Here is a 19,258-nt window from a genome sequence, read left to right as displayed (position 1 = left end):
TCAGTCATTCATACCTAATACTTGGTTGCAAAGGATGTAACCTGAAGTTCAGATGACTTCATTAAAATAACTGAATTGCTGCTCCTAATGCAGTATGATAAGATTTAGGGTTTGATTCTTAGCAGCTATTTTAATCCATTTTTTCTGGTGAATATTCTAATTGTTTACAGTATTTCTGCTTATTATCTATTTACATAGGTATATATGCACACATCCTAAATTTGTATGCTCATGACTAATGCAACACAAATTCAAAATACAAGATGCAAACCTACTTTATTCCTATGTACCAATGAATCAAATAGTGTAGCTGTCTAACTTGTGACCAGAAAAATAGCAGCCACTGATTACTGTTCTGTATTTGTGATAATACTCTCATCACCGAAGCAAAAAAACACATCAGCTGCTTTTTTTGTATTGCAGTAGGACATTATGCCAGATTTTCCCCGTTATATTGCAGGGGGGGAACCAACCCACATGAAATGACATATCTGTATTGTATTCATGTCTGTTAGCTTTTGTGGAAAACTACCATTTCTTTCCCTGATCTCCAGTTTTGCTGCTTTCTCACTGGCAATCCCTCTTCTAGGTACTCTGAGTCGTTGCTAATACTGTATCTGCCAAAATCTGCTGCTGTTACTGTACAAAAAATGTGCAACTGCAAATTACAGAAGTGTCTTAATGTCTGCACAGTGCGTGTGGCCATACCTCTCAATTACCTGTCATATGCCTTCAGTATGTCTCTTTTTGTCTGAAATGTACCTGGTCTATGAATATTAATAAACTTTTTCCAGATGCTGCTGAGTCCTATTCAAAATTTCACAACATGATTCTTTGCATTAGGCCTGTAGTTGTATGTGGAGGGTGAATTCTGGCAAGGATGAGTAGTAGCACCTCTAAATTAGTACCCACGGCAGGCGTGATAACTCAGTAAAGACACAGGTTAGTACTTGTCATTTCCCAAAATTGGTAGTACTTGTCAGAAGCTCCTCTGGGGAAGCGGTCCTTTAACAGATGCAATGAAATCAAATGAGGTGGAGGGCAGTGGTAAGTGTAACTCCTGCCTTTCAGTCATTGTGTTCTTGCTTCCAGTCTATCTTCTCCCATCCTCATTGTGCTCTGGTTATTTCCCCATCATTGCTACCTTTTATTTTTGGACTTTTCAAAGCACTGTTCAAATCTCCCCTCAGTCTCCAGTTTCTTTATAGCATGATGAAGAGCTACTGTGACAGCACTCAGATAAGCAACAATGTTCTGGTGTTAAAAATGCATACTTCACATACAGCTGCAGAAAGACATAGATACAGAGCAGGTATAGCTACAATGTGAAACATCTGCTGCGTGAATAATTGAAGTCGTCTTCTTGTACAAGAAGGTAATGTGGGTTTTTTTAATGCAGATTTCTTTTATTACTTTGTCTTTTACTTCTGATAAGACCGATACTGACTGAAATTCGTTTGGGTGTTGGAGCTGAAAGTGTGTGAAGGGTTACCTGTGGGAGGAAGAGGGAGAACAAAGTGTACGTGCCCCATGTTTACTTAACCACAATATAATTGTGCCAGCTGGACAAAGGGAATATGCTGCTAATTGCCCTGCTACAAGCCAAGGGGAACACCAAGGACCAAATCTGTGTAAATGACATTCGGGTTACTTGAGAAGTTTTGCAAAGCTTTACTTCTGAGGGAGAGACGTGGGAAGCATTGTGCCTCAAAGTTCACAGGTTTCACCAGGAAGATGCAGTTTTGCTTTACTTTCTTTTCTATACTTTATTTTCTTTACTTTTACTTCACTATTGTCTGCCTTTGTCTAGACCAAACACTGCAGGGATCAGTCTTGTTGGACTGTTTGTTGTTCTGTTCCTGGACACTGAGAAGAGCATAGCTGTGTTAGTCTGGTACTGCTTGTTGCATCTTATCTTTGCTCCTCTGAAATACAAATTGTCATTGTCTTAGGGCCTCATACATGAAAGGGGAAGACAGGCCACTGAAAACAAAATTTCCAGACCCAGCTTACTGCATGCACTCTGATCCTCCGTAGCCTTCAGAAGAAAAAGGATGACAATTTCTATATGGAAGCCAAGAGTAAAGGAAAGACACTGAAACAGGCTAGAATCTCTGCATTACAAGAAAAAAAAAAACAAACCTGCACTTGGTTTATTCCTTTTAAACAGCATAAAGCACAACATACCCTGCAGAAAAAAATCAGAGCATTACCACACATTGTACAACTCTTACAGTGTACGGGGTGTAAAAGCACCTAGAAGGTATTTGAATTCTTCTTGTTTCTTGTGTTTTGACAAAAGCATGTCAGGAAAATGAAGTCTCAAAACACTACATGATGATAAGCTGGAATGTGCTATAGCTGCTAGCACATTTCATTGATAGGCTTTTTTAAAACCTTCAGCGATGGTCTCACTTTGACTGATCCTGAGGTCTGAGTGTAGTGGAAGTGAATTAAAAAACTTATTGGCACTTCTTGTAAATCTCATTTTACATTTATGGAAATAGAGGCGGGGACTGAGTGCAGTGCAGGTGTGAGACAAGGTTATACTAAAGTGCTGCTGAGAGCGGCCGTAGGTAGGGAGCTGAACTGAGCAAGTTCCCTGCTGTTGCGGACAACACATGTCTCCAGTGGTCACATTTAGTTGGGTTCTTGCACTGCAGAGTGCAGCTGAGGTGCCCTGATCTTGGTTTTCTTACATTGCCAGCTGATAAACATGAGCAACTCTTGAAGAAAAATAATTGTATACATTAAAGCACTGGGCAAACAATAACTAATTATATAATTAGTTTGTATAACTGTATATACAAACAAAACGGTCTGTTTTGCTATTATTGGCACCATGCAAAACTGCGTAAAGGTACTGCACAGCATTTTCGGTTTTTAAATATGTAATGATCAGTTGATTATGAGCTACTATGGAAAGAAGGTTTTGTGAATACCAGCTTTTGAGTTTTTAGGTGAAGAAATTAGCAACAAACTAATCAAAACAAGGTTAGCAGCTGTAGTAGTTTTTTAGCAGGTTTCAGATTTTTCCAGTGTCTGCAGATGGTTTGACATACATGCTTTCTAGTCTAGACAATATTCTGAAGAACAGTGCTGACATTTGCCTGCAAGAGCTAGAACCAAGCAAAAAGCTCTTTCTCATTTAACTTGAGTTAAGGAGCCTATTTTGTCTGCCAGTGGCTTGTCCACAGTGGGCACCTGCAGATGTGCAGTGTGCTCCAGGGCTGCGTGTCCCTGGTGAGTCTAGACCCCTTCTGTTCACACAAGTGGCTCACCATGCCAAGACCACTCTCAGGTTCCCCTTCTGTTTTGCCTCCTGATGGCAGGTAGGGGAAGAGCATGAGTAAGCTGGCAAATACCAAGTGGCAATTCAAAATGTATGGGACAGCGTGCCTGGTGTTAAGGGTGGAGGGCAAGCAGGGTCTTCTCAGTACCCTCGCCAGTCCCTCTTAGCTTGACTGTGAAAAGAAAATGTACATGAGTACATTTACAGACAGCTCTGTGGTTGAAAAATGTTGATAAATGTCAAGTCATTAATACCATTTGAGGCATGCAATGCCTTCTACCACTCCTTCTATGTGTAATGAGTAACTCAGCAGAATCATCAAGAAAAAGCGTGTGTGAAACTGTGTATGTATTTTTAGGAAACAGATACGTTTCTGACTTAATGTTTTACTGCAATGAACAATATGTTAAGTGTGATCTTTAACTTCTTTTTCTCCCAGTTCATGTTTATAAAAATTGTCTTTTATTGAGAGGTGTTGATTTATAAATAGAATTGGGAGGGTTTGAGAATACAAGAAAAATACATTCCCATTCTTGACTAATAAAAATGCTCTCTTAAGTGCTACAGCAATTAGCCTAATTTTGTACAGTCATACATCAAACATTAGGACATGGATTCTGTGCAAACAAACAAAAAAATCACTGTTAATCTTTCGTTCTGTGTTTCTTCTTATATTCAGTTTTGGGGATTCTGATTCAAGAAAGATTCTGAATTCCTCAGTCTGTGGGGAGACTTAAGAAACTTTTTAGTATGTTAAACCAGAAGGAACCAATCCACATTGATTGGATTAAAAAAAAAAAAAAGTTCTGCAAAACAAGAACAAATAGTCATGAGCAGATTCTTTCCACATGATCGCTCTTGTCATGAATTCCTTCACCGTATACTAACTTATAAGTTCATTAATGGTCAAACTGAATGATTTGAATAGTTCTTTACCCACAGATCACTAAAATGAGTCTTTTAAATTAGATGCTGGAATCTTTTGCAGGGGGTTTGTTATAACCAGACTTGAACATAATGATAATAATCTCCTTTTTTCCTTTGTGACTACCTAGCATGTTATAGCTAGACTAAGATTTCTTTCTTTTAAAAAATTCATGGAGAAAGAAATAATTTTGCAAGAGTTGCAAACAAGAAACCAGGGGCTAAGTTACAATCCTAACAAACATGCTCCCGATAAAGCATCTTTCATTGTCTCTATAAAACAGAAAACTTGGGTGTGGCTATTAAGATTTATATGATTTAGTTGTTTAGGTTAATAAAATGTATAGGTTTACTCTGATCACAGCTATGATCCAGCTCCATAAATACTTAAGAATTTACATACCTTTACTGATGTGAGAGACCCTGTTCCAGAGGATTTACTTATCTGCATGTGTTCAAGCTGTTGGGTTGTTCATCCATTTGGCCAATCACATTGTACCTTTCTAAACTGGTATCACAAAGATTGCATAGTGGGTTCAGTGAAGCACCCTACTTTTAGCCCATTGATAACTTTAGAAATACTTACGTTTTTTTCCTGCCTCTCAGCTGCAGCCTTTTGAAAAACATGGTGGCAATCTACTTAAAAATTTTGTGATGACTGTAACAGGATTAGAAGAGTAGAATACATGGAGAAGATCAAAACATAGTCATGAAGACTTCAGACTTTATAGGTGCCTGTTTATGAATTGTTAATTTAAGAACTGGCAAAGTTAAAGACATGTGGGTAGCTGTACTTTTGCCCCTGTGTATGTATACATTAGGTGGCGAAACATGTTTACCTGTGATAAAACGCAATGTGGTTTAGTTTCACATGCATTCTTAGTAGTACCCAGGTACAATACTTAAAGAGAAACAAAGACATTGTTAGTATAGCAGATATTTGTTATGTGAGGCTATGATTGTGTTGCACTTCTTCTTGTGGAATGAGATTAAAACAATGACCCAAGAACTTGTTTTCAAAGATAATTTGATGAAAACTTTACTCTTGTTAACTTAAGGCAAAAATTAGAGCTGAAACTGTTTAGTACCTATTTTGGACCAGAAATCAAAGGGACCATTGAGTAGGTAACTGATTAGGCTTAGGAGCAAAAATTCACAATCTAATGTATGTGGGTAGGGTTGAAGATATATTTATTTGGCATTGCAGAAAATGCTGCTGATTTCCAGATTTCAGCACCTGACTTTTAACAAGAAGAATTGTAAAAGGGCCTACAACCTTGTCTTAGCTGACAAACTTGGAGTGTCTCCAACAGTCGTTAGGCCTGTTGAAACTGTCTCAGGATATATGTTTTTTGGCCTTTTCATCTAGGAAACTAAGTAGGAGTTGTCTTGCATGTTAGGTAGAAGGAACAGGGCAGTCTCAGTTGTTAAGTTTCTTTTCTGATCCCGAGGACAGCCAGGAAGAGCTACCAAAAGGAAGGATACCTAGTTGGTGTATGCACCTAGTACTTTCATTCATTTATATGGAAGTAAAGCCAGATGTAAAGAGAGGATCTTTGAGCAATTGTTGGAAGTTTTATGTGAAATTCACTTGCTGGCTTACATTTCCCTGTGAACATCCATATTCCTATGAGATAGTTATTTTTCTGGGCTGCTTGCTTCACATCGTAGCTTTTACCCCTCTCTGTAAATTGTATGAGATACAGGCACAGCCTGTGCCTGTATCTGTGGTGTAGAGCTGAAGTCTTCCTGGAGCAACCGAGAGGACAGGCTGTGGTTGGGGTCCTTCTCTTAGTCCTGGGAGAGGAGCAATTTACATCACAGCTTTTCATCCCACCACTGCATTTGGCCCACTGCCCTGATTCTGCAGGGAGGAGCTACCGTACCTCTGCCTGTCTGTTTCAGGGCATCTTGGGTAGGTGACTCCTCCTATACATCCAAGTCATATCTACCCGAGAAGAGCAGGGGAAGGAATTGCGGTGGTTTAGTCAATTTCTGGAAAGGGTGTGCATGAGGAAACGGTATCACCTCTGTGGTGCCTGCAACACTTAGCTCAGTTTGCAATTTTGGCTGAGCCTTCAGGATTCCTCTTTGCTTGGGTTTCTCAGGCAGAAACATCCTTTTGAAAAAACGCCTGCTGATTAAAAAAGCAACAACCTTTGTGTAATGAAGATTTAAAAGCAGAAATTGGCTTTCAAAGAATTATTCAGAGTGAATAGAGTGAAAGTATTCATATTCAAAGTTCTTGCTGTTGTCTGAAACCAGTAAGACATCCCTGGTATGAAACTAGTGACTTTCCTTCCTGAAAATGCAAGCCTTGTGAAATCCTACAACTACATTATTTGAACAGAAAACTGAATGTTTAATACCTATCCAATGTTTAATTTTCCTTTTTCTCACATATTTTAAAATAAAATCACAATGGGAAAGCATTCCTCTTTTCAAAATGGACTCTGATAATGTTTTTAGAAGTAAATTTGAAGTCTGGAGTGATGCCTGAAGTCCCGACATTCACTGGGAAGTGCTTCCCCTCCCTACCCAGCTGAGCTGGTTCCTCACACACACACCTCTCCCGGAGCAGTCTCCTGACATTTCTTTGGGTTTCTTCCATATCTAGTGTACCGGGTCTGGCTGGCTGGAGTTAACTTTCTCCATAGCAGCCCATATGGTGCTGTGCTCTGCATTTGTGACTAGACACTGTTGATAACACACCAATGATAACACACCAGTGTTTTGGCTCTTGGTGAGCAGTGCTTGCACAGTGTCAAGGCTTTCTCTCTACCACCCCACTGCCCCACAAAAAACAGGCCAGTAGGCTGGGGGTGAACAAGAGGTTGGGAGGGGACACAGCCCAGACAGCTGACCCAAACTGACCAAAGGGGTGTTCCATACTGTATGATGTTGTGCTCAGCAATAAAAGCTGAAGGAAAGGAGAAGGATGCAGGGACATTTGTGGTGATGGCATTGTCTTTCTGAGCAACTGTGACACGTACTGAGGGCCCTGCTGCCCAGGAAGTGGCTGGACACCTACCTGCTGATGGGAAGTAGTGAATACATTACTTATTTTGCTTTGCCTCTGCACGCAGCTTTTGCTTTTCTTATTAAACTGTCCTTATCTCGACCCAGGAGCTTTTCCATCTTATTTTCTTCCTCTGTGCTATTGAGGGGTGGGGAGTGAGAGACGGGCTGGGTGGGCATCTGTCAGCCAGCCAAGGTCAACCTACCACATCTAGGCATTGAAAACTCTTCCAAACCCAGACTGCAAATCCACACTCTTTCTTCATGTAGCCTGCCTGTGCAGACTTGATGTTTTGGTGTTGCATGAAGAAGAGGAGCTAGTCATATAAAAGGAAAAATACTATAACCATTATGCTGGTTATTGTCTTTTCTTCAATTATTAGCACTTTAACACTTCTCTGGTGGCCTCTTCAGTCTTCTGGAGTCTTTTGGAAGTGGAGTGGGCTTTGTTTTGCATCTTTAGCAAGCAGTGCACATCAGAAGTACTTCAAAAGCAAAAATGTGTTTATTACATAAAGTTTTACAAACTGTAGAATAGAGCGTGGATTTCAGTAATAGTGAAATACAACCACTGTAAGAGGTGCTGACTTATATCCTATTCACATTAACTTTAGGGAATTGCAATCCCTGAATTGCAGGGAATCGAATCCCTGCAATTTAATGAAAATCAACCAGAATACTAAAGAAACACACAATAAATTTTATGATGAATACGTGAACACCTGCATATAACAGAAGTTTGAAAAATTACCTAAGCAGCTCGTAAGGCCAGGTTCTGTTTGTAAAAATGACTTATGTACTTGGGAATTTAACTTCACTGAAAGTCAATAGGATTAAGTCCTCAAAAATAACTTAATCAGTTTTGAGTATTTTACTCTTACCTATATAGCACATTCTCTCTGTCAAACTAATGTGAAGATGGGTATCTCTTGATTTTTTTAGAGGTATGGAGGAGAGATACACAGTTGGGATGACCAGCTTCTTAAAAAGATTGCAGTCTCCATCAGGACATTTGTGTGGGTTTCCACCTTTTAACAAAGGTGCTTCAGCTCAGCAGAGCACGCATACATTTGCCTTTTTTATGCCTTTCTCCATGAACACTTCTTTCGGCCCTTCAGACGGCCCTTGCAGACACGTACACACACCATTGCGTTGGTACGCCAGTGTGGTTTCCTGTGTCTTTGCATCAGACCTTACTCAGTAGCCGACTTTGGATGCCAAACCCTGCCAACACAGCAGCCTCCTCTTCACAAAGTAATAGCTGTGGTTAAGTTGTCATTCTCCGTAAATCAATTTTGGCAAGGATGACAGCTAAGGGCAGGAGCTGGAGTTGTCTTTACGGGGCCTTAGCCATTCAAGTGGCCTTAATCCTCCCTCTTACTGCCCTGGCTTTGTGGAAGGTAGATAGACTCACTTTAACAAGACAGAATGAGCTTTTTTGGGTCTTTTCTTTTTGGTCACAACAAAAGACCTTGGAAATTCCAATTAATTAGCACGCCTTGGGCTAATGAAAGAATAAAATTGAAAGAAAAATGTCTAAAGCTTTGAGAGGAGTGGAAGCATGTAGTGACAATACAGATTTTAAATACTTGTAGCTGTTTGTATAATTTTCCCAGGATTTGCCTCTCATTGACTTGAAGAGATAAGAGTGGAAAGACAAGTGGAAGGTTTTGTTTGGACCATGATGTAATAACATTTCAGCTTTTAAGGAATCTAAATAGGCTATAACATGAAGGATGCTGATAGTGGCCTCCTCTAAAAGTCAGTTTAAATAATAAGAACCGATGTCATTTTATTATTGCAATGCACCTTACTGACCATATATTTCATAGAACAAGATTTCATATGAAGATGTTAGTAGAAATTTCCAGAGAAGTTGTGGTAATTGTGCAGGTGGACTTTTAAGGAGTCATTTCTCAGTCTGGGAAATGTTCTTCTAAACTGCTCTGAGGTAATCTTATATCCTGAATTGAGAAAATGCATACTCTGCATAAGTAAGTAAACCTTTATAGCAGAAAAAATGTTCTCTTAACCACAGAAGTTTCTTTTTAGGAGTTGCACTTGGCTTTTGGCCTCTATATCTTTGCAACTATTAGTTTCATTGATCTTTATGCTTCCTTAAGGACATGACTTTCTGACTTTCTGAACTTCAGGACTTTTGACAAAACAGTCACAACTACTGAAACCAAGCTATGTTTGAGCTGATTGTCGTGAAGGTGGAACAACCAGAGATCAGTGTGGGAACTTTTTTAATGATGAAAATAACGTGTCAAAACCACTTTCGTTTTCTTGACAAAATACTTCGGTTTCAGGCAAAAAAAAAAAATCTTTCCATTGTGTGTGGAATGAGATTTGAATAATGTTTTGAGATACTGCTACTGTAGCAATTCAGACTTTGATAGTGTCCGATAGACATGCTTGAAATGTATATGCCAGTTAACAAGATTATCACTTGAAAAGACAATTGTATTTTTACTGAAAAGTTTTTTAAGGTGATAAAATATATTGATATTTAATGAAGCATGAAACTTTTAAATGAACCATGAAAGCAATAGTTAAACTAATTAACTGAGTATAAAGCCTCTTAGAATACATAGGTTATGTGGGCTGTATTCTTGTTGTTTCTGCCTGGTTAAACTGACAACTAGGATAACATTCTCATATTATCTTTTAGGAGAAACAGTATTAAACGGTATCTTGTTTTTAATGCAAGGAAAAAGAGAAAATTGTTTGTACTGCTCAGAAACGCAGGGACAATGCAGTTTTAAAAATTACCCTTTAGTATTCTTGGACAATGGACTTCATCTGGGAAACAAAAACATACTGAATATGACTGCAAGTTACTTACATTCCTGCTTGCATACTGCAAGAGCCAGTTTCTGCAGTTCTTTCCATGTTAACGTTTGCCACCTGTTCTTAATTAGTATCACTATTCAACAGGTTGGAATTTATTCTTTTCTCCTGCTTGTGCATTTTGGTCTCTTAAAGGAGGAAAGATGCTTTTCGGAGAAGCAGTCGTCAAATACCTTGGGTTATCTGTAAAGAGAAAGAGATCCTCACATGGGATTACAGTTTAACGTTGAACAAAGCCTTTATTGCATGCTTTTTTGCTGAACAGATGTCTCCTGCTGGATCACGACGTGCAATGCAGTCTGACACTGATGTGTTACAGTGCAAAGACTGAGACCTGGCCATGCTGGAGGTAGAAAGCAACCTCCTTGCTCTTCTATCCTCTGCTCAGGACTTCTGCACAGCTGGCAGCTGGTTTTACTAGGGGGAAGTTGTTACAGATTATCGGAGTTAAGGCAGCCTAAACCTGCTGAGAGTCTGTCCCCTTACTCTTGGTGCTCTGCTGGACGGAACTAGCATCCCTGTGTCTAAATGAGTAAAAGAGACAAAAGATCATCCCTTTGCCTGGGGCCTGGAGGAAGGAGGGGGTCTGCTTCTTTCTTCCCAACATTACTCACTGCCCATACAAGGAGGCTGACAGGAGAAGTGAGTATAAGGTATGCACAAGGAAGGCTGCCTCTGTGGTAGATAGTAGTCCAATGAACACAGCAAGAAATGAGAAATTACCATGTGAACAGGGGTACAGTGCTATGCTGCCTTGCTTCGGTAAATGGAATGATAAAGTCTTTTCAATGGATCTGCATGTGCCCAAGGTTACAGATAGCAAAACTCCTACATGGTATTTTCTAAAACACTAAGAATATTGCGATAACAGAAATTATCAGATCTGAGCATCTTTTAATTAAAATTGAGGGAAAAAAACTTCAGGAATTACTGGAAAAAATGCTAAGTATGTATTTCTAATGTGAAGAAAAGCACAAATGTGCAGTGAAGGTTGAACAGTGCTAGAAGTTGTTGTGGGAGATGATGTGTTACAGAGTCCGGAGAATTATTTTTCTAAGTGTTTTCTTATTGCCCCTTCATAGTTGGCTGTTCTGCATTGCAGTCAGGTGGTATCAACAAAGAAATACTCCAACAACACTGCTGGAATCAATCTGCTTATTTTGCAGTTGAGTGCAACACTGTTTAATGGGCAAAGTGTTTCCATATAGATTTCATTTGAGCGCTACCATTCATAATGTATGAGGAAGTTTTAACAATATTAATTTTTGGTTTGCCCCTCAAGTAATGCCACTTGCAAGTCAATTGAAATAACAGTCTATGCTCTCACACATATACAGATGTATGTTCTGTGTTCATTTAGGTTAGATTCAAACAGTAATTTCCCAGTGGCACTGGAACTGGAAGGTATTATCTCTAATTCCAATACAATTCTCTGTTGTTCTTTCAAATACCTGTATATTTCTATTTTGATTATCATAATAATTTTCTCTCTGTATTGTAATGATTAGTTAAGGAGCTGGCCAACACTGACATTTAAAGCATGAAACTTGTTTTTTTTTTCACCTGATATTTTCACCATTAGATTAATATACCAGTAGAGTAATATATTACATTACTAGTGGAGTTTCTCTTGAGTCATACCAGTTATTTGAGAAGAATAGGAGGCTTGCACAATGTATTAATTTTTCAGAACTACAAACTAAATGGTCAGGCTAAGTTTTGTAGATAGAAACATAGCAGAACCTGGTATGAGTAACTAATACTATAGAGAAGTCGTAGCATAAACAAAAGATGTAAAGCTTCTGCAATAGAAGAGCACATACTGTATATTATCCTAACAAGGACAAAAGCAGAAGTCATCTAATGTCACTGATAACATATAAGGAGTTACCCATTGCAGCTAAAACATTTATATTTTAGTGCAGTTAAACATTTACTGGACTGTGCGGTAGTTAACTGGTAACTTCTTTCTTTTTATGCAAAATGCAAAATAAGAAAAGAAACTAGCTTTCAAAATGGCTTTTTAATAAGTGGGAGGCCTTCCTGATATAAATAAAACTGATTCAAAATTAATACGAGATATTATAAATGTCTGCAGATCTAATTAAAAATCTTTGTTTTACAGTGTGCGTTTTCTCTTGAAAGTTTCCTGAACCTGACTGTTTCATAATATATTCTTAGTTTAGTCATTACAAGATCACTGTTTTCGTTTGTTTAAATTTAGTGGTTAAAGTGTTCCACAGAAGTAAGTGATCTCATTGCTGTCTGCTTTAAACCAGCTAAGTTAATCACCTGTGAGGTATTGTTTTCACTGGTCAGTTCTGGATAATTTTTTACCTTGGTTCCACTTGAAGGGAGACATTGTTTTTCATTGTGCTTTGTCAGTCTCTTTTGTCTCACAGTAGAGTTGCTGAAAGTACATGCTTGATTACTTCATACAATGAATGGCAAATAGCATTGGAAATTAGTGCAAGCTAATTTACCAAGTGTACTCTGATAGTGAAGAAACTGCCTTTCCAAGATTCAAAGCATGGAGAGCTTTTAAAGTGCATACATAATATTTTCTCATAATACAATGTGGTAATATAATTCTGTTTAGTGTATTTCCTCCAGATTATTTTTCTTGATTGTAAAGATTAAGTCTCTGCAAACAGTTGAGAACATGGGAATTGCCAATGCTAGTCAGATTAATGGTCTGTCTAACTCGCTGTTCAGAGTGGACACTGCCAGAGGCTTTGGAGGAAATTTCTTACTAACAAGGCATTGCTAATTGTAAGTGTTAAGAAAATCATGAACTAGGATCATAACTGGGAGGTTAAAACCAGTGGGGTTTTAGGATCTCAATTTCAGAATTTCCTTTCTAACTACAAAGCCTTGATTTTATTTTTTTTTTTTTTTTTTTTAAGAAAATAAAGGCCAAGAATCACTGTTTCACTTACATGTAGTGTCTGTGTGGTGTAGTGTAGTTGAGAAACTACTATATTTCATAAGACTTGCAATAAAAATCATAATTTAACAATTTTTTGAGCCATAGTTTACTAATTTACTTGTACCCTGAAAAATTTCTCATACCTAATGTAATTTTGACTGAATTTTTGTGTAGTTCACCTACAAGCCTCAAGGTCTCCCAAAAAAGACTTGGGCTCAGAGGATGATATGAGTGTGAAGAAGCCCAGATTCCCAAATAGACAAAGATTTTTGGCTGATCCTATGCTAATAGAGGCAAGTGGCAATCTCCCCCCTATTCTGCCTTTTTTTCCTCCCCTTTGAAGCTCCAGTTTAACACACTTAAAGAGGGTTTCAGGGGGTCTGATACCCACTGCCCTGCAGCTGGTGTCTCTTGTTTTCTTAGCTGACGGGCAATAGTGCCTCTTAGCTGGCTATAGAAACAATAGAACAGTGGCCATTGTGTTTAAGGACAAAGGGTGCTAGCTCTCTAGTAGTGGTGGAGGGGAAGCCTGAAAGGTTTGGCAGCCCCAAGGCGAGAGTGATTGGGATATTTCCCATCTAGAAACAAGTCTTCCAAGCAAACCTTTGAATGTTCAGTCAGCAGCTACTGCGAAGCCCCTCCAACTAGGGTGCCAACAACCCCGCAGATACGGTGACACACAGCAAAGATGTACGTGGTAGCTGGGGACTGCAACATCCAGAAGATTCACCATGTTGTGGAAAAAGACCAAATGTGGTTTGAAAAGGCCATGGTGACTTATGACTAATCTACATGAAGAATACATGGACAGAGTCTTACTTACTGCTTTGGTCTCTGTCCTCTTTAGTATTTATTGTCTTACAATATGCTTTTTTGGGTATGCTCTTTTCTCCCCATTTTGGTGAACACAGAATGCACACAAACCAGACTGGAAGCCAATTACAAGGGAAACATTAAAACCAAATGTTTCCAAAGCTCTTAATTACTGTGCCTCAACAGACAGAAAATCCCCTAGGGAAATTACCTTTTGCTCCTTTGTTGCAATACTTTTATTTCTAGCTGTTATTCTAACAGTAACAACAGGACAGATTTTCAGATAATTTTAATAGCTTTCTTTCATACCGATTAATTCAGTTATTGCAGAATTTATTGATCTAAGAGATAATTTAATTTGATCTGGTGTTATGTATTTGGTATGTTGTGCATTTCAGAACACCAAGCAATTAAAACTGTTTTTGCTGTTATATGTTTCTATTGTATTATCATTTATACATGGGAAGCATAGTTTACAATTTCAAAGGTTTGGTGAAGCAGTTTCATTTTATAACCTGAGTTACTTGGCAGAATTAACAAGTTACTACTCTTGACTTGGAGTAGACAAAGAAATTGGTTGGTTTTCAATCAATATCTGATAAAAGAAAATGTGTTTAAAGGGAAATATTTTCATGTGGGACTCTGCCTCCAAAAAGTATGAGTGATATAAATTAAAAGAATCTCATCTGAAATTCAGTGTACCTAAATTAAAGTAGTTGTATTTTTCTGTATTCTTTGAATGTTCTTCAGAAGATTGCGGTGAAATATATTTGCATGTCAAGGATGAGTGACGCTTAGCTATTCTACTAAGAACCAACTATAGAGAATAAACAGGAAAAATAGGCAAGCTAATGAATGAGGAAGTGAATGGATTAAAATATTTCCATAAAATATTTTTACTGTTTATACTTGTTAACTATTACTGTTAGTTACTGATAAAGAACAGTTTTGATTTATGTGTAATATGTTTATTTGGAATAACTGACATGCTAATCAACCGCAGCTCTTCCTGTGAGCCAGCTCAGGACTGATTCCACCTCCTCAACTATTGTTGCCTTTATTGGACTATCTCCTGATTTATATCTTAGTATATAAGAAAAGAAATTGCTTCTCTTGCTTATTTAAAATATTAGGTCCACGTATTTTTCTTAGAATCTATAGCCTCATTCAAAACCCACTGATGTCCTCCAAAGAGGTTCCCATTTATGTCAGCTGATGTGGATTCAAGACATTAAGGGATTCCTGGTTGTCCTTTCACTGTCCTGAAATTGTCAGGCTTTGGGTCAATGATACAACAAACCTGGACTGCGGGCTCCTCTTGCACTGTGGGTATATGATGCCAAATGCTGATGTGGGACATAGTCATTCTGCCAGTTCACATTTATTCAGCGCGTTTGAACACATTTTCTGACAGCTTGCCTTTTAGCAGCAGGCTCATGTCAGGTCAGATGTCCATGTTGCACCCATTTAACTTTATGCTAGATCAGATGTGGTCTGTAATCCTGCAGCTGGCTCAAAGTCAGCATAAGCTTCCTATCTTGTGCTCTGACTTAGCTCAACAGACATGTGATTGTATGCTCAGGCCTGATTCAGATCAAATTAATACTGCTCAGTGACCTGCAGGGCACAGATGAGATATTAATGATGGTCTTTTGGCACATTTACATCTGTATGAAACACTGGATAAGATGTTATGACTTTGCTTTTCATAGCAGTAGTCTTTTACTTTGCAGTCTCTTTCAACAGTGGGAGCTGATGATAGGTTCTTTCTTGATAATCTCTTTCTCCCCCCTGCCCCCAGCCTTTTAAGTGGAAGAATTGTCATTTTTCCCCATAACAACAATTGTTTATCAACGATAAAAAGAGCAAAACCTTTTCCTTCCACTTCTGCACCAGAGAAATGCCCGGGCAAATATTTATCAGGACCGGAGCCTTGCATTACTTTAGTCTGTTATCCTAGTAATACAATGCCTCCAAAGTACTCCTTTTCTCATTTTTTCCTTTCAGTGACCAGACCATCTTTGGCCTTCATCCTTATCCTTACACAACAAATTCTCTTAGCTGTTCTCAGCATCACTGAGGTGCTGTTTATGCATGGATAGTAACAGCAGACCCTATAATTGAAAAGGAAACCAGGATGTATTGAGGATGCAACATTCTGTATTTCACAGTACTGGTTTGACACTGCTCCCTTTTCTGGTTTTGCTTTTGGGATTTTTTTCTTCTGTCATGTAAGTTCCAAGTAGCTGAGGCTTAATCGCGTATAAATAGCAATTTCACTGTATGGTTGCAGATTGTCGGCTGAACCAATATATGGCCTGTCCCTGAATGAAAATCTTACAAGTGCACAGCCCTTGATTTCCTGGATATGATAAAGTAGATGTTATTGCTACCACTGAAATTTGTTGGAAGTGGCTTATGAGTGAAGGGCATTATGGTGTCATCCAGGGAAGAATCAGTATATATTTGGTACATTTTTGTGGTAAAGCTGCTTTTCTCAATGCTAAATAATAGGTTTACATCTTATTAAATAGTCAATATATATAGGCTCTACAAGCATTACATCCGTGTTTCAGTGTCAAAACCAGTTGGATTTCTTATGTTATTATAGCACGCTTCCCTGTCTTTTATATCCTTTGATGCAGAAAGCCTTTGGTTCTACATACTAAAGACACTTTTCTAAAAAATAGCTGACTGAACGTATGTAATGTACACACACATATAGGCATATTATGTAGTATTATGTATTTTATATGATGTGAATGTGTCATGTAAATTTTTTACTTCACCCCACCCAGCCTTTTGCTAAGAGGGCAACTATTACCAGGGGCAACTTACGCTTTTTGCCTAATTTTTGCTGGCTGGTTCCATTTTAGCACTCTGTAACATTATAAAAGCAACTGCTGAGTAGCACACTGAATCAGCTTTAGTGAGTTCAAAATACAGACTGCTTCACAGGAAAGAAAATAAAATGCCTTCTCTTATTCTTTTGATTTAGTTGGACATCTTTAGTGAGAGCAGACAGTAATCCTACAAAGCTTAAAAGCTTTTTTTCTGGTACCCACAATGGAGTTGAGTGCAGTACGAGGAATTCCCCTTACATGTTTGTCCTCGGAAATTTCCAGTCCTTCTAGCTAAATTTCAGGATGGGTTATTAAATGTTTTCTTCTTTCCTTACCCTTGAGTTTTCAGCCAGATGCTGTATTCTTCACTTATGTTTTGAAGTAGTAGCAATGAGCAAGTTGTTTTTCTTAAAGGGCTGCCGTATTTCATCCCAAGGAGTACATTTTGGTGATAGATCATGCAATCAACTTGTAACATCTGTACATGAATTTACAAAGCACTTAGGATCCCAGTGGACTGAGAATCATGTATGTGCTCCTCATGTATATGTGAGATATTACTAATTAGTCAAAGAGAAGAATAATAATTTGAAAAGAAGGCACAGACCTCTGAAACAGGAATAAACATACCTATTTGTTCTCTTTTTTTTAGAAAAAGAAAAGCTATAATTTGAAATTTCTAGGGTGAATTGCAAATTTTTAAGATGATCCTATTTCATGTGGAGGAGATTGAAGGATTTGGATTTTCTTCCTATGACTTGAGGGCCATACTGTACTTCTCTGTGAAGTTCACAACCCATTTGAACATCCTTGAGAAAAACTAGTATGTGAGTTGTAAAACCAAGTCAAAAGTAGATTTAATTTAGAAAATGGTTTAAATTGAAATGCTTTTCACTATTTGTCCTGATGTTGCTATCCTGCTTTGGGGAGTAGTCTGAACATGGGGAAGCAGCTAGAAATGTGAATCATCTTAATTTTTAATTTCCAACTGTCATGAGAATTTGCTAGATATCCAACAACTTCCATATTATGACCTACATTTTAACTTTTTCACCTTGATGTGTTTTAATGCAGGGGATCTTGTAAACCACCATCTGTGACCTAAATCAGAACACAAAGTACGCAGAGCATTTTGCAGATATGTCCCACTTGCCAGCTACTTCTGTAATCATCTTGTGCTACTGTGTAATAGCCATCAATTTGAGTCACGGCAGCAGTGACTAAGAGCAGATTGTGGCCTTTTAAAGAAAGTCCAGAACGCTTCTCTGCTTGATCCAGCTCAAGTTGCCCTCCCCAGACCTCTGAGGAATGCTGGGTTCCAGCTGTTAACTCTCTCCTGCCGGGGAAACTATGCAGCCTGTGCACTTCGCCACACCAGACCTATTGCAGGGATTGCAATTCACATGCATGCCTGTAGTCCCGTTGCTTTTTGGATAGCTAGTAGTAGGAATGATGGAAGGGCTTGCAATGGCTTGGAGCTGTGGGGTTTGGTAGGATTCAAGGTACAGTGGTGTTCCTGCAGCCTCCTTGGGTTGTCTCTTCCCTCCTTCTTCAGAGAAAGGTGTGCTTATGGCTTGGCTGTCCCTCAGCTGAGGGCTGCTCCTTTACCCGGACTCTTCCAGTGGTGTTTTTTCTGATGTCTATCCATGATGCCTGGTCTTTAGTTTATGTACTTCAGCACATGTTTTAAACGTGCATAATTTATTAATTCCCCTTTAGAATATTGCTTTTTGTGTTTGGAGAAGTTGACAAAGTCCTTGTATTGGTCCCCTGTTTCGTCCTCATCTGAAGATACTCAGTTCCAGTCACTTTTCCCACTTTGCAAAGTGATGTGAGTTCTGTGGCCTCATCGTGGGTTCATGAGAGATGAATACTAACCTGCCTCGTTTATTTTTAGGAGGTCTTGGTTATGGACCCCAGTGCAAGTCCATTGGAAAAGGCAGCTGCAACAATGTAATAGTCAACAGCAGTCCCATGACACTTCAACAGCTGGGACCTGTTTCACCTCCTGCTAATCAGATTTCAACATCATGCAACCAGATCAGCCCTAGCTTACAGAGATCTATGGATGCTTCCAGCCTGAGTGCTTCTCCATCAGATACAAGGTCCTGAGTTACTTTTTTATATTCAGTACTTTAAAAAGAGGGTATTTTAATTCTCCTGTAATATAAATACAACCTTTCTGGTTATTAAAATGGCCTAAATGATGCTCTGTTATGCCACGGGAAATTTAATTCAATGCAATTTAGCTCACATCAGCTATAATATTGTTTGGATCATTCAAATCATGGGTGAAATTTGGCCACGCATTTTCTATGTTTGATAGGGCTTTTTTGTTAGATAAAGATTTTTATAATCACTTAACTATATTTTTGTACTAAGGACAGGAAATGTTATGGAGGATGAAAGCAGAAATAGTCCACGTGTTACATCCTCAGGGGCAGTGACCTGTTTTAAACTTACCGTAGTGCTAAGGGGGTTATGTTGGTGCCTGTTAAGTAACACTAATATCAGACAAAATAAACTTAAATGCCCTGCTAACGTTTCTCTCCCCTTATCAAATACCTTTGCATTCAAATTGTTTAA

General features: G+C 38.6%; 1 protein-coding gene across 1 annotated transcript in view; it reads left to right on the top strand.

The window, feature by feature from the left end:
• GLIS3 (GLIS family zinc finger 3) overlaps nucleotides 1–19,258 on the top strand; it is a 177,566-nt gene that overhangs the window by 17,132 nt on the left and 141,176 nt on the right. The window contains exon 2 of the mRNA XM_009279945.1: nucleotides 18,570–18,777. Coding sequence (XP_009278220.1) covers nucleotides 18,570–18,777 — 208 coding nt within the window. The remainder of the gene's footprint in view (nucleotides 1–18,569; nucleotides 18,778–19,258) is intronic.

Source organism: Aptenodytes forsteri, unplaced genomic scaffold, assembly GCF_000699145.1.
Source record: "Aptenodytes forsteri isolate BGI_AS27 unplaced genomic scaffold, ASM69914v1 Scaffold99, whole genome shotgun sequence".
In the NCBI taxonomy this organism is placed as follows: Eukaryota; Metazoa; Chordata; class Aves; order Sphenisciformes; family Spheniscidae; genus Aptenodytes; species Aptenodytes forsteri.
Note: the sequence above shows the minus strand (reverse complement) of the source record. Positions and strands in the feature narration are given on the sequence as shown.